We start from the raw sequence: 15902 nt of genomic DNA, 5'->3' as shown, positions 1-15902 counted from the left end.
TTGTGACTGCTCCCTCTCACAAAGGCTACAGTAGTATGCAAAGAGAAGCAGGGTAAGTCTTGTTAGTAATGGGTTGAAGACACATGGTGAAAGAATAAATAACCCTGATTAAAAAAAAAAGAAAAGAAGAAAGGTCCCGTTCTTTATGAGGTTACAGATTGACTAGGTAACATTGGCACACAGTAGCTTGGACAGATGGAGACTTCATTTGAAGTCAGACACAAAAAAAAAAAAAAATCTTGAAAGCTGTATTTTGTTTCTTCAGAAACTGATTTGTGTACATCCTTTGTCTTTTTGGTCTCAAAAGGTTTAACGACGAGGAGATAACACTGCATTAATGGTGAAAACCTATTAAGACTTAAACCCCTTCCCAAACGGATGAAAGACTTTCAAATCGGTGCCTTGAGACCACCGCGCCAATCTTTTCTGACCATTTCAAATGAAGTTGTTTCCTCCATTGCTGATGAGCTTCCCTTTGCTCTTGAGTCTCTTGAGCAGACATGAAGCAATGCCCAGCGCGCCACCCTTTAAAAAGCGAACAAAGTTGTCTCCCACCAATGGCCCCATCGCAAACAGACCTGGTTCCTTGGTGCACTCAAAAGTGTAGGGGTCTATGTCAATGGGGTTTTGCTTGCAGGAGATGGGCTTTGTTGGATCCTGACCAAGGTACTGGCCCTGCCCCTTTAAGAAAAACAAGTTTGGGTTGGTCCCGATCAGTACCAGGGCCATGGAGATCTTGAAGGCCTTGAGGGAGTTGTTCCCTTGCAGCAAACACTTCATGTCAGACTGGAAGGACACCACACAGTGGTCGGAGAAACTTGTGTAGTCAGGAAACAGGCCGACACTATCATTACCAGCCACGCTGCCGGTGGCCAGCTGGGGCTTTGGGCACATCTTGGCACAAACTGAAGAGGCAATGCTAACTGACTGGGGTCTGTTTGGGGCAGAGGAGGGAGCCACGTTTTTGTAGGTCTGGGAGCACATCATGTTGTAGACTTTATGGTATTCTGGGTACAGGGTTTTGGGCAGTTGCTTAAAGATGAGGTCTGGGTCGTCGGTGCCCTTACGGAACACGTGCAGCACTCTAATGTTGCTGCTGCAAGCACACAGAACTGCATCGGCTGCGCTCAAGCCAGCACCTACGATCAGAACCGGATCGGAGTTCATGTCCAGTTTCCGTCGACTCACAGCCAAGCCGAGGTCTGAGATGCTGTGGAACACAAAAGGTAGATCCTCCCCCTCTACGCCTAATCGAACTGGCGCATCAGACGCACCAGTGGCCAGGACGACATTTTCAGCAAACAGGGAAAAGGGCACATGCGTGTCATTCTGCACCTGCTGGTATCCCCTGACTTCCCAGAGAGCCGCCCCTCCTCCACTGTTTACACATTCTCCTCTATTTCCCTCAAGTCCCTCATTAACGCCATCTCCCACCCCTCCATCTCCTTCAACAGGGCTCCCATTCTCCACACTTTCCCCCTCATTCCCCCGACAGAGTTTCTGGACGGAGGTCACATAAGTGTTGTCAACAAAATGTTTTTGGAGCCCCTTTAGCTTCACGTAGTTACGGTAATAAGAGGAGATCTCTTCTGGGGTGGCCCTATCACTGGTCGCATCCCTAAAGAGAGGAGGAAGACAATGAGGAAGGAGGCAGTACAAAACAAACTGAAGAGGAAGCTGCATCTTTGTCAACGTTTGTCCTCTTTACCTGCGTTTCCCACCGGTTAAGTCTCTGTAGTTGACCCCAGGAAGCTCCATCCAGATGCCAAGACTTATAGTGAGCATCGAACCCTCCATTGCCTGACAACATTCAGAAAGCAAAGAAAGAAAATACAACATCAAAGTACGAACTTTCACATTTGAATTACAAGGTGGATCACCAACAAGAGTAACCTGGTCACTTACATGCCACGCTCCTCCAGGTGTCGCCCTCCCGAGAACCACGTGTGGGATGTGCTGCTGCTTGTCTCTCCTCCACTGAAGCACAGAAGGGAACTCATAGCCAAAGTCAGCATTGGGGTGCAGCAGTGTATCAAAAAGCACTGCCACCGGGTTGCTTGATCTTCCCTCAAGCCCTTCACTCAGATATTCCAGGTCCTACAAAAAGAGAAACACATCCACGCTCACACATCTGTGCACTTCTGTGATCTGGTGACGATGCAAAGAAATCAAAGAAATCAGAGGTTACTTGTTCAGTGATGGCGAGTTGCTTGGTCTCCTGCAGTTTTCTGTACAGTATTGGGTTTGGGTGGACAGTTGCTGAGTCGAAGTAGGGCTTGTATCCACTCAGCAGGTAGGACAGACAGATACCTGATGGCCCGTTGCCTAAAATGACCCCAGATTCAGGAAATTGCACATTAGTATGTGAAAGAGACACAGCACTGGATGAATATGGAGCTTTTATTAATGTGACTCATGAAGAGGGTTCCAAACAGGTTGGAGGAATGATTTAGACTGTTTAAAGGGCAGCAGAGTGCGGGACAGACATTTACCTATGATGACCACAGGGACCGTGGGAGGGTGGTCTTGTGGCAGAGTCGTCTCTTCCAGAAGTGGCATGGCTGCAGCCTGGGCCAAAGCCGGCACTAAAGGGGAAGAGAAAAACTGAATTGTGAAGAAAGTTCCTGTTACTACTTGTGTTAGTTCATCAGTTCAATATTCAACGACGACCAGAGGCCGGTTTGTACTTTGTCCCTCCAGTGTTTCCATGTTTCTAGGTCAGATTATTTGAACAGGTTCAGACTGGCTCACTGTCTTTGTGTCTGCCAATGTTGTTGTCTCACATGAGCTTAGATCCTGTCTCCTTTCACTATCATCAGCTGACTCAAACATGCACACACACACTGAGGGGGAAAAAAGTCCTTTATTCATTTTGTTATTGTGCTTCCACATACAGCCCATGACCCTCCCTGTCTGTCTGGGGCTTCACACACGTGGAAACACCCCGCCACAACACAGCGTGGCCCCAGCTTTTTTCTCGCCGTCCCGCCGACGTCCACACACCCCCTGTACTATCGCACATGGCCCGCGGCGGGGCGAGCCTCTTTTAACCCCGGTGCCGCTTCCCAAACAAAAGGGAGTTCTAATCAGATTTATGTAGGCTTGGGCCAGTTGTGAAATGTTGTCGTTGAGCATGTGTAGTGTGTGTTTGTGTGTTACGCGACAGTGCCATTGTGTGCCCGCCGGGCAGCAAATCCCCCCTGATCACTCCTCCGAGTGGGCCCTAATCCCACTGGGCCTGTTTATGTCTTTACCGCCCTTTTCAGCCGCAGCAGGGTGAGAATGTAGTCCTGGCATGCTGACAAGCCAAACCATTACAGCTCCGACTTGTCTACAGACCAACATTGCACACACACACACACACACATTCTCCCGCCAAAACATCACCACAACAGAAAACGGTGCCCACTTGCCCCACTTTCACAAAAACACTGCTTGATATTCTTTGTCTGACATCACAAAACTCTCGCTCACCTCTCTCTGCACTCCCCGTGACCGGTACAATCCGCCTGGTTTCACGTGTACCCCTCTCCCTCCCCCCCCCGTCCCCCCCGCCTCCCCCTGTCTGACCTGTGTCCGTACGCCGACCAGTTTTCTTTGGTGTCGGCTTGTTTACCTTTTTCAGTGAAAGCAATGGGATTCCACACTTTGCCTGCCCTGCTGGGAGAACATCGTGCCCCCAGTTGGCAAACCGGTCCACTGGTTAATTTCATAACTCCCCACAGTGTGAACAATTATGAAAGTTGTTTGCTCTTTTCTTTTTTTTCCCTCACTCCAAACCCTTTGTATTGTTTGCTTTGTGCTCACATAACTCAACAATTGGCTCTCTAAGTGGAGTTATCGTTTCCTCTTTTCAGCTGATAAAACAAACAAAATCAAAATGAGCAAAACAGCTGGATGCAGTCCAAGTAATAAATTGTTCACTGAAACTAAAACTATTCTTCATGGTTCATTCTTCATGTGTTTAAGATGACACATGGGACCTTTATTAGCAGGCAGAATAAAACTCACTACTCATGTAGGTTTATGTAATAATGCTGTTGGGAACCTCCACTTATACCTCGCACCGTGAACTGGATTATTCCAACATAGCTGCTTTGGACAGATTACATGATGCAACAATGGTGCTGTTTGCACTTGAGTTACAGCTCACTTCTCCATCTTATGAATGCTCCCTCATAATCTTCACCTGACTGAACAGCTAGTAACAGGACATTATATTAGAACCAATAGATTCCACTAAACAGAGCTATATCACAGTTCTAACATTAAACATTACCAGTGCCTGTTTGTCAGTGTTGATAATTCCCTCTGTTGGGCATTCTATCAAAAAGACTCCTAAAGTGTCAGTGATAGTACTCATTTTGTGTCTGTCCACTGTCCCCCTCTTTATTTATTGGTAGTAACTGCAGGCCTCCTCTCATATCACCATGTTTTGCTTTGTTTGTCTCTCTTGTCAAGTATATATGAATAGTGTTTGTTCACTTAATGTCCTTTTCCTCTCTCCATTTTTATATAAAATGGGATTACATACTGTATATGCCACATTTGTGATAAACAACATGACTACCCTCGGAGACATACGAAATGTGAAACTAAACTGTTTTCAAAGGAAAGATAATGCATATATGTTTTCAACATCAGTAAATAATGAATGTACAGCTGATTCTTTAATGCACACCGCATTTTCACACGTGTTCAGGTGAAAAAAAAAATCAGCACAGCTTCCTTACATGAAAGGAAAAAAAATAAATCACTTTACAATCCAGTGAAAACCTTAAAATAAGACCAAATTTTGACAACAACATGGATCACAGATGATTCCTCGCATATTTTTTCCCCCTTCCTTCCTATTTTCTAATGCGCTGACATGTGCGCGCTGTGCAGCATGTGGGACGCACCGCAGGCTCCTCTTCCAGAACACGGAGCACCGGAGGCTGCTCACGGTAAACAAACCGGGCTTCACTTCAACTGTCCGAATTTTAGAGACACGAAATGAACAACTTCTGCTTTTCGGAGATTCAATTATATTCTTGTTATGTTGTTATGGCAATGTCCAAACGGTGGAAAGAAATGGTCACAATTTAATTTGGATTTTTTTTTTTTTTTTTTTTTTTTTAGATGTTCTTGCGTGTGTGCTCTGTTAAATGAGTGAGAGTTATTTTTCTTTCTTTCTTTCTTTTTTTTTTTCTTTTTTTTTTTTAGATCGTTTGCAGGGACCAGCCTGCAGGTCAGTCTGGAAATGAGGTTGAATTCATCGCAGGATGCTGCTGCACCGTCCTCATGGACCTACTACACTCCTGACTCCCAGCAGCCTGCGTCCAATGAGGCTCAAGGAGCACATGCGACCGCCGCCGTGTCACCATCACCACCACCACCACCACCACCATCACCATTGCATAATTTAGGTCAATCACACAGTCAGTCAGCAGCATCCACAGCCGTGGCTCATGATCAGGGTGTCTTACCGCGTTGTGATTTATCTCTGTCTCCAAGCCGCGTCCTCTATCACGACCCGCGGCCGCGTGTATAACCGTATAAATAGGCAGACGGCGGTGGGAGGACCTACACCAACTGTCTGTCTGGGGTCTTGTATGAGATAATAAGCCAACCTCTCTCTCGTCATCATCACGCACGCATCCATCCACACACTTACCCTCCGTGCTGTTCGACCTGGTGTGCGCGCAGGTCTGATCAGCCTGGAAATGTCGAGCGAGCCGGGGGGGGGGTTAAGGGGGGCAGGTCCGGTCTGAGTCTTGATGGCAGAGCGTGAAAGACAGAAACCGGGTCCTGCGACTGCTTTTGTCGTCACATGCGCATCTCACTCTGCACCGGCAGGCGTGAGCACGCGCCGCGGAGCCGGAGGGAGGAGAGAGCCGGAAGACCGGAGCATGTCTCTGCATCTCTCTGCATCACTCATCTCTCAGCATCTCGCAGCATCTTTAACTCCATCTCTCGTATCACAGCATCTTTCACCATCTCTCAGCATCAAACAGCATCTCTCTGCATTTCTCAGCATCTCACAGCATCTTTCACTTTCTCCCGGCTCACAGCATCTTTCATCATTTTTTTCACCATCTCTCAGCATTCTCACTCCCATGCACCTTGCGTGGGCTTGAAATGGGCACTTTTATTTTAAGAGCATCCCTAAATGCACCGTGAGTTGCACATTGGATGGTCCATGATCCAATATGTGCCCACAGGCCTGCTTTCTCAGAGAAAATCAGTCATCTGACTCTTTGTCAGGCATGCTCGTAAAAATAAATCAGATCTACTGTTAATTTGAACAAGTTTCGCTTATGATTGTCAGAGAAGTTGTGGACAATGGGTGGCTTGTGGACCACATGCAGCCCACTGACACATATTTTGAGACCCACATGAGAGTTTCATGACATTTCCCCAGTTGCAATTGGTTATCAGTGTGACCAAACCCAATAGAGTTTTAAGTTGAAGTGCAGTGCAGCGCCTAGGAGCAGCTGAGGGTGAAGGGGTCAGCTCAGGGACCCACAATGGGATCTGAATGTGCAAACTTCCAAATCAAAGGCCTGCTTCTCCATCTTAAGACATCACTCCTTGTCCTTGATTGTTCTTCATAGTAAAAAAAAAGAAATAAAAATGAACAAAAACTATAATTCTGACAATATTAAAATAATAGTCATGCTTATTCTAATGCGTAGTGGTAAAAGTGCACCATCACAATGATATAAGATCCACATCCCTGAATTCACCAGTGACGATACTTCTTTTACTACTAAAACCGGAAGCTCAGTCCGGTGAAGTCCCGCCCCTCCACCGCCTCGCCCAATGAGCGAACAGGATCAACAACTTCCGCTCTTGTACCAAAACACATCTGCACATGTATGCTAGCTAGCAGCTAGCTGTGGCTGCAACTCAGAAAGTGGCGAAAAACGCCGCTGAAGATGGTCCACTTCAGCAGGATCTGCCTCCGGAAGGTTAGCAGCGCAGCGGACGAGCAGTTAATACAAGACGCGTATTTTACAACATTTGACAGCAGGAATTTTAGCCGCGAGAGCAAACATCACCGCTGTTTGACATTGTAATGCCTGCTGCGAGGCGCTGTCCGGTTTCTGACTGTTCAACAGTATGAATTTTGCTGTTATTTAGCGTGCAGCGCATCTTCATGCGTTTTTTTTTAACAGTGGCGTTTGTGCAAAGTTCGGAAACGATGTATGTTGACGTAACACTAGAATCAATCAATCATGCTTGTATATCTTTCTTTCCAAGGTGTTTAACAGATTATTGTCAAAGTGATAGAACAGAACAGATCAGGGCAATAAAAGAGATTGTAGAAGACAAAATGAAAGTGTCATTAAACCTATACTATCAATGATGGTTGAATGTAAGTTGAATTAAAAACACCTTGATGGGTGCAAAAAGGAAACGTAATTGCTGTGAAGAGCTCATAAAGTAATAGATTACATTGAAAGAAAATTAAGTTTCTATTGATTAAAAGTCAAGCAAAGAACTGGGATCTTGTCTACGAATTGTCTTTTTCTAAATAGAAATCAGTCTGATAGAAATGTGTAATCATCACAGTAAATACTTTGAACTTGCCAAGAGAAAAAGGTGTGTATAAAATAATGCAGTGCACTAATGAAACTAAGACCTACATCAACAAATAAGGGCAGAATTAGCCCTAGCTGTAAAGAAACTCGTATTTTACTTTTCCACAATGTATACTTTATTATTGTTTTGTTCAATAATTTAGCTTTGAAGCGTGAGACTGTCTTTTGCCTCATCCTCACACCAAATGAATGACAGTTTTTGAGTGTAACATGAGTCTTGTATCAATATAAGCCAACAACATAAGCCTGGTATCAATATTGTACTATACGCATTTGGATCTTTCTATCTTACCAAGTGCCCCTCAAAAGAAGAGACTTTCTTTTCCAAATATCACCCTACCTTAACGCGTCTTGTGATCTCTTGGCAGTATGGAAACTTGGTGGATAACCTGCGGCTGTATGTCCGTGGAGGCAGCGGCGGCATGGGCTTTCCCCGCCTCGGCGGACAGGGCGGGGACGGCGGAGATGTTTGGGTTGTGGCGACAAAGGACATAACCTTGAAGAGGATCAAAAACAAATACCCAGAGAAACGCTTTGTGGCTGGAGTCGGAGCAAACAGCAGGTTGTTTTCTACAAATTTACCATTTCACTAACGCTTTTGCAGCACTTTCATTGACATTGCCTAAATTTATGAAAGATTATTTTATTGTTTCATATTACCTTTGTCAGAGGGTAATCAGAACTCTTATTTATGTTTCTTGTTTTTTTTGTCAACAGCATTCGAGCTCTGAAAGGAATGAAAGGAGAGGACAAGGAGATTTTGGCTCCTGTGGGAATCACTGTCACCACTGATGACGGCAAACTTATTGGTATTTGAAAAATTCTGCAGCAAAACTCTTTTCAGTGTTTGAAATGAACTGCACAGGCGGCCTTTATTGTTAATTATACAATAACCCTGATCATAAGACAGTGGCACCTGCCTTTAGCAAGGCTCATGTTTGGTGAAACAGTTTTGCTGACAAAATGTTATAAATTTAATTCTCTGAAATGAAGATATTAAACAACCAGTGTGGATGCATGCACAGTGCTGCTTTTGTGAACTCCATCTCCGGCTGTCGTCACTTTCAAATGCAGCATTAATAAGCTACAGAACACCCTATTAATAACAGCGTCCGGCATCTTCTCACCCCATGAGAACAGCGTCTTCCCTTATTTATTTTGCACATCTGACATGATGTTCTTGTTTATGAGCGCTTGTTGCTGTTGTGTGGCAGAAGTCTGCTTAAAAATGGAGCTGATTATAAGATGACCTCCCTTTTTCAGGCTTATTTCCTGTAACAAAAGAACACTGTCCTTCCACATTAATAATAGGAGGAGAGAGGAAAAACGTCCTTGATGTTGTGGTGAAAATGTTTCTTCTGTTCTCTCTGCAAGGCGAGCTGAACGCTGTGGGCGATCGCATTAAAGTGGCAACAGGAGGATCTGGTGGCTCTTTCCACTCCGCCTTTCAGCCCAGTAAAGGTCAGACTAAACACGTCAGGCTGGACCTCAAGCTCATTGCCGACCTCGGCCTTGTGGGGTGAGAACAGAAACTCACATGATCCTCCTGTTTCAGACAGTTTATTGTGAATAATGCGATATGAAAATGATAAAACATTCTGCTCTACATGTATTGCTTCATTTCAAGGGATAAGTCAACTACCAAAAAAATAATAATAACCCACGGAATAATGAGATAGTAAATAAATAATACATAACTTCCTCCATGTCCCACTTTACTCTACCCATCAGGTGTTACTTAATATCGTCCCACATCTTGTTTTAGATACAAAATTATCCATTTCCACATCCTTGTTACTCAGATGTTCAAATTTGATTCGTCCTCCTTTTTCCCCAGTTTAAGTGGTGCTTAAAATTTGTTTTTCCTACAAAGCAGGCCACTGAACAGTAGATGGCGCTGTGTGCTCTTTAGTCCACAGATGATCCCAGGATCGGAGAAATAATTCGTTTTCTAGAAACCCTTTAATTTGGCGTGAAGTGCATAACTGTGGAATACGAATAATATTTCAGGACAGATTTTATGCAACTTTGATCTTGAATAATGCGACTTATGGAGGATCTTGATCTGGATCAGGCAGCGTCAAGCGTGCAGAGAACAGATGTTGACTTCAAACTTTCCTTAAAAACGTAAGATCAGTTATATTCCTAACCCGTTCCCTTTTCCAATTTTCCGTATTTAATAAATTAATTTCATTTTTTCAAAGAAACACACGAAGGATGGATGGATGGATCACCCGTACATCCTGATTTCAGGCTCATATTTACAACCACACTCAATTTTATTTATTTTTTTGCCCTTCGGTGAATCATCATCAGGTTTCCAAACGCAGGGAAGTCCTCGCTCCTGACGACCCTCTCCAACGCCACGCCGCAGATCGCCAGCTATGCTTGTAAGAACTCGACACTACAGTCATGGTTGAAACATGTTTTCAGTTGAGTTTCTGTTTCAGCTGAATTGATTCTGGGAAAAACATCTTGTTTCCAGTGTCACACTTAATGAAAGATATTAACATTAAAGTAAAAACTCAGAGAGGTAGAAGTTTTGGAAGCTGTTGTATTTTTAGATTTTGAGTTTCTGCTTCCCATGCTAGGTTTCCTTTCTGCAGTTTCTGAAATGTTTGTTGCGAATTTCAGTCACAACTTTGAGGCCGGAGATCGGGAAATTGATGTATGAAGACTACAAACAGGTAGGAATACTCATCAGAGGTTCCTCCTCCTCTTCTTTCCCCATTTTAACTGTGGTTTATCTGATTTTAGCGGTTTCTCCTCTTTATTTGACTTTATTTGGACAGATCTCCGTGGCCGATCTCCCCGGGCTGATTGAGGGAGCTCATATGAACAAAGGCATGGGCCACAAGTTCCTGAAACATGTGGAAAGGACCAAGCAGCTGTTGTTTGTGGTGCGTAGTGACACACACACACACATACACACTCACACACACACACACACACACACGTGTGTGAGTGTTGTAAATGAACCAGTGTTTGCCGGCGGTTTGTGTCCCTGCAGGTGGACGTCAGCGGTTTCCAGCTGGCGAGTAAAACCCCGTTCAGGTCGGCCTTCGAAGCCGTGCAGCTTCTCACCAAGGTCAGCGTGAAGCCGTGGCCCGGTCAGCATTTGCTCTCAGTTTTCCGCTCTTGGAATAATGAGTGTGTTTTGCCTGAAGGAGCTGGAGCTCTACAGAGAGGAGCTGCTGACGAAGCCCGCCTTACTGGTGGTGAACAAGATGGACCTGCCCGACGCCGAGGACAGACTGGCAGAGCTGAAGGAGCAGCTGCACAACCCAGAGGGTGCATCCCACTGTTCTCTGTTCTTCTGTTGTTCTTAATTAATTTATTTTTTTCACATTTTCATTTATTAGATGTGTAATTTACTGGTTTAGTTGTGATGCAAAAGAGTTGCAAAACATCTCTTGGCTGAATGAGGATGAATCTCCTCACGCTAACTCCACTGACAGTAAACTTTGAAATAGATTCTAATATTTGCAGTAATTTAAATATTACTGCCTCCGTTTGCATACTGGGCCGAGTCAGTTTTTATGAAATTTGCTCACAGAGATTAAAACTTCGAATGTATTTGTGTTCTGTCTTCATGAAAATGCAGTAACAAAGGAGATGAGAACAAAATTAAGGCAGTTTGCAGCGTTTTAAAGATGTTGGTGCCAAACTGAGAAATGTTATATATTATTTAAATATTATTATTAGAGAAACTGGTATCAAAGAGGAGAGTTTTGAAGATATTCGGATGAAGGCAGAGTGACGTAAACAAGACAAATGCACGTAAAGCAATTCCGTGATGCTTCTTGTCAACTTCAGTGTCGTTTCTCTTCCTTCTCCTTTGCAGAATTTTCCGAGCTGCTGCCTGATGACATGATACCAAAGAGCTTCTTGAGCTTCAGACACGTGGTTCCTGTCTCCGCCCTGACCGGCTTCGGCATCAGCGATTTAAAGAGCCGCATCCGAGAGTCTCTGGAGCAGGAAGCGCTGGCGGAAGCTAAAGGGAACCATGAAGAAAAGCTGCAGGCGCTCAGGAGTCACTCGCTGGAGCGTTCGACTCCACCTGGACCAAATCCCGCACCTCAGTGAGACCTGCAGCGAACCGTGAAGGTTTCTGGATAAATATCATCTTCTGAGTGACGCTCTGGAGTTTGGACGAGTTCAGATGAGAAGAGGAGGAGAGCAGCAAGCGGAGCTCCAGTGAGCCCGGCTGTCTTATTAGTTCAGATGATCAGGACTGTAAAAGCAGCGTGACGCTGCTCTGAACATGAAGAGATCCAGAAGAGAAGAGGGTATTTATCAGGCTCTCAGATGAAGACTTTTTATAACTTCTGAGTCTTTTCTGCTGATTTGATCCTGATGCCTTCACAAAGGCTCTGTCTTAGTTTCTTCATTATTTATGTTTTGTACAATAAAACGATTCAAAAATCAAAACTCAGATTCATGCTTTATTTTCTTGTTTCCCATTTTAACTGAAAATTCCCCAAAAAAATCCGTCACAATGTTCTTGTTCCCTGGTTTATTTGGCGATGATGAGACGAATGAAGAGATGTTCAATGCTGCCGCAGCAAAAAGGTAACAGCAGTTCCAACAGTTGGTTGTATGATATCAAAAGTTCCTAATATCGAGGATTTCAACACGTCATGACATTAAACACAATATAGCTTAATTTTTTTCTTTACGATTTGAAAAACTTTCAAAGTGAAACTGGACCATATTTTTTATTTACAACACATAAGCTGAAATATTTCAAGCCTTTTTTAATATCTAAATGTTTAGCTTATTAGGAAAAAAAGTATCAATATATTAGATATAAGATTCAATGTTCTTTAAAGGCTATAATTAGAATTGTAAAGAGGTTACATAAAATGTGCTTTCTAATAATAATCTAATTTATGAGGCACCTGTTTGCCCACTAACATGACAATATATTCTAATCACTTATCGCTTTGAAGTAAAATAGTGATAATGTGAAAGATTGTCCCAGTATTATACATTTTCGGTTGGAATTGGAAACTATTTTATCAAACTATATCTTGTTTTGCAGAGCAGTAACATCCATTTGATGTTCCATGATTGATGTTAAGTGAGGTGGATGTGACTCACAACCTTCTTGTATCACAGCGAGATGAGATAATCAAAAGTTGAACTCTACAAATGTGCCAATATTGAAAAGGAAATTAAAAAGACTTTCAGAAAGTATATTCATTAATTGTCTACTGAACAAGAATTCATTTAACATCTTGTAACCTGGTATTTGCTTAAAGTAGAAAATAATTTTGAAAAATTCTTCATGAAATATTCTTTCATTAAGAAACGACTCACTTACCTGAGAATTCTTCGGTGCTTCTTGGATATTTTCATTTTCAGTAAGTTCAGCGAACACGTGTGTTGATGAAAGTTTTATTTTATATTAAATATATTACAATACTGAATGATTAAGAGAAAAAATATGGGCGTTGATTTTTGCATCGTCAGTCTGTACAGCACACAGGCAAAAATAAACAATTAAAAAAAAACTACAGAACTGCAGTATTTGAATCAGTACAAGAGGGTTTTTTTTTTTGTTTTTTTTTTTTGTCAGGGTTCCCGGAGCAGAGTGCCGACGGCAGGATGGGAGCGCAGGGCCGAGACTGGGTGGTCCTCCTGCTCCAGTACACAAATACATTCAAGTCTCTGGCTTGGACGGAACTGGTGGGCTCGTCTGCCGGGGGGGTGGGGATCGGGGGGGTGGGGGTGGGGGGGCAGATGTATGATCACAGAAATGACTGCAGCCTGCCGGCTCCCGTCCTTCCCTGCAGGGCCCCTCAGAGTGTTGTGCAGTGCAACGTCCAGGACGCCGGGGCGAGGGCCTCGCCGTAGCACAGTGTTTAGAAGCGTCACTCGGGAGTGGAAGAGGGCCGCTGGACGCCGACCGACACTTTCAGGAGGACCAGAGCGAAGGCAAAAGGCAGGCCTCATTCGCAACGTGCGTCCCGACCTGACGCTCGGATCAGGAGGTGCGGCGGGAGAAACGGGTCACAAAGTAAAGTCAACATGTCTCCATTCAAACTCATCGACACACATCATTACAATAATGCACTTAATTACTATTTCGATCGTTGCTGTACACAATGCTGAAGGGAAAAAAAAGGTGAACATTACAAAGGTACTTAAAAAAGATACTAGTAGCAATATTAGTCCAATATCGTGAAGTTCATATTACCTATACAGTCCTAATGCATACATGAGTTACAAATGTAAAAGTGCCAAACACTGGAACCAAAGCTAAACGACGGTTTCATGACAAACGACAGTTTCTACACGGGGTCGTGTGACGGGGCCTTACTGTACAGAGAACTTACTGCTGGCGGCTTTAACCGGCACGACATCGGTCAAAAAAATAGGCAATTTTCAATGATCACTGAACCCTGTGGCCTCCTGCCATGAACGCCGTGGCACGCAAGCCTGAGAGGACATCAGGAAGAAGCGATGAGTCGGGGGGGGGGGGAGTCTTTCAGCGACATGCTCGTTTCCTGTTACCGTCCCACAAATAGCCTCCCGGAGAAATAACTTAATTCTGATATAGGACTGTCATGCTGTTGGTCTCCACAAGCTCAGACAGCAAGCACTGTACAGCATAGTTAATCATTTACAAGGCTAAATATCTCAGTCATCACAGCTACAATCCAAAATGCACAATTCAATCACAACTTTTGCAAGATTCTGGCTCCGTTTTCATCTCGGCCACGTTCGGCCGACTGGTCTCACACGTCCAGAGGGAACGAAAACAAGATCCTTCTCCTTGGAAACATTTGTCTATACCTACACCAAACACATCTCATTCCGCTGATCTCACTCAGGAATGGCACTGAAAACTATTCAAATTTGGCTAAATCAATACTCATCGAGATTCATCTCAGTCACGCTCATATGTGCCGCGAGTCTCACACAGATGGATGAGAATGAGAGAAAAAAAAAAAGAAAAGAAAAGAAAAGAGATCGCTTACATTCTGCAGTGGATGGAGAAAATCTATAAAGGTCACAGTCACAGAGGGAGAAACGAAGACAAAAAAAAAAATAGAAGAGGAGCCCGGACAGAGCAAAGACCGCCGGGTCTCCGGGATAATTTACAGATCCAGCAGAAAAAAAGAGGAGAGGACTTCCTCTCATTCTTCTCATTTTTTTTTAAATAAAAAGCAGACATACTCTGTGTATTTTGCTGTACATATTTACAGACACATTCACACACACCGCAGGGAGGCGGGGTGTGTGTGTGTGGGGGGGGGTTACGGGCTGCATGTGGTGATATGTGACAGGTTTCAACAGAGGCTTTAAAAAATGGCCGCCCCCTCGCATGCTCTCCCCGCCGGATCGGGCCGCGGCTCTTCTCGTCTTCTCGGTGGACGGAGGACGGGGATCGACGGGGGTGTCATGCATACAGTGTCAGAGTTTTACGTGCGATGAAACGAAAGCCCCCACCCTCTTGGAGAAAGAAAAAGAAAAAGAGAAAGTGTGATGGATTGGTGGATTGATCCTGGCTCCGCTGCTCAGGGGGGGCCGGGGGCGGTGGAGCTGATGGGTCAGAGGTTCGAGGGTGGGGGTGGGGGTGGGGGTGGGGGGGTTTCCAGGCTCTCTGGGGAGGCTGGGGCAGACGGGAACAGCTCAGTCCGAGCTCCGGCTGGTCTGCAGTGGATGTGGAGCTGCTCCTCCGCCGCCGCGCCGCACCATCTTTCAGAGATCCGCTCAAAGACGCCGCGTGGCAAGACAGCTCCAGAGACGCCTGTACACACCTGAGCCTGTTTCCTGTCCGGTGAGGGGGGCTCTCTTTCTCTCTTGCTTCAGTCGCTTAGAGTCAATTTTGCTTCATGTTTGTGTTTGTCATTCACAGAAAAGGAGAGACAAGTGTAGCTCTTTAAGGTCCTTTGCAGATTATTATTATATTGACGTCTCCCACAGCTGCAAAGAGAAGAAACAGACATTATTACATCTGGTTAATCACTTCATATGTTTTTCAAGATGCGGTTTACCAATGCTGTTGTATATACACCAAGATACTAAAGGAGGACCCTACAAAATAAGAATATGTGGCAGTTCTCTGGCTCCAGGTTCCAGAAAGTGTCTTATTTTGGTTATTTTTCACAAGTGCAAATCACATTTTTGACAACCGCGGGATCGGCCAAGGCCATTTCGATTTGAAAGGATGCTGGAGAAAATTACAGCTTATTATGGTGTTGCACACCAACCCACTCCTCTTGTCTCTGGAGGCTGAGGGGAAAAACAGACAGCCCATCTGCCTGCGTTCAAATTTCCAGTCTACCGTGCTTCTGATCCAGATCA

At 44.5% G+C, this 15902-nt stretch overlaps 3 protein-coding genes across 3 annotated transcripts in view; 1 reads left to right on the top strand and 2 right to left on the bottom strand.

Moving 5' to 3' along the window:
- Positions 1–392: 392 nt before the first annotated feature.
- Positions 393–5639, bottom strand: osgin2 (oxidative stress induced growth inhibitor family member 2). Its single transcript, XM_030101945.1, has 6 exons — positions 5469–5639; positions 2493–2585; positions 2189–2325; positions 1906–2097; positions 1709–1800; positions 393–1618 (listed from the first exon to the last, which is right to left on the bottom strand). The coding sequence occupies exons 2-6, from the start codon at positions 2557–2559 to the stop codon at positions 436–438; spliced, it is 1671 nt and encodes a 556-aa protein (XP_029957805.1). The 5' UTR covers positions 2560–2585; positions 5469–5639; the 3' UTR covers positions 393–435.
- A 1199-nt stretch (positions 5640–6838) lies between these two features.
- Positions 6839–12008, top strand: gtpbp10 (GTP-binding protein 10 (putative)). The gene is made up of 10 exons (XM_030101946.1): positions 6839–6953; positions 7955–8148; positions 8304–8395; positions 8961–9105; positions 9903–9976; positions 10221–10273; positions 10379–10486; positions 10597–10674; positions 10754–10877; positions 11431–12008. Exons 1-10 carry the CDS (start codon positions 6921–6923, stop codon positions 11670–11672), a joined length of 1143 nt encoding a protein of 380 aa, XP_029957806.1. The 5' UTR covers positions 6839–6920; the 3' UTR covers positions 11673–12008.
- Positions 12009–15334: 3326 nt separating this feature from the next.
- Positions 15335–15902, bottom strand: part of adam22 (ADAM metallopeptidase domain 22) — a 35818-nt gene continuing 35250 nt past the window's right edge. Inside the window, exon 28 of the mRNA XM_030101944.1 lies at positions 15335–15521. Within this exon, the coding sequence (XP_029957804.1) occupies positions 15501–15521 (21 nt within the window). The 3' untranslated portion in view covers positions 15335–15500. The remainder of the gene's footprint in view (positions 15522–15902) is intronic.

Source organism: Salarias fasciatus, chromosome 11 (assembly GCF_902148845.1).
Source record: "Salarias fasciatus chromosome 11, fSalaFa1.1, whole genome shotgun sequence".
Lineage (NCBI taxonomy): Eukaryota > Metazoa > Chordata > Actinopteri > Blenniiformes > Blenniidae > Salarias > Salarias fasciatus.
The sequence above is the reverse complement of the archived record's forward strand: the minus strand, read 5'-3'. Positions and strand labels throughout refer to the sequence as shown.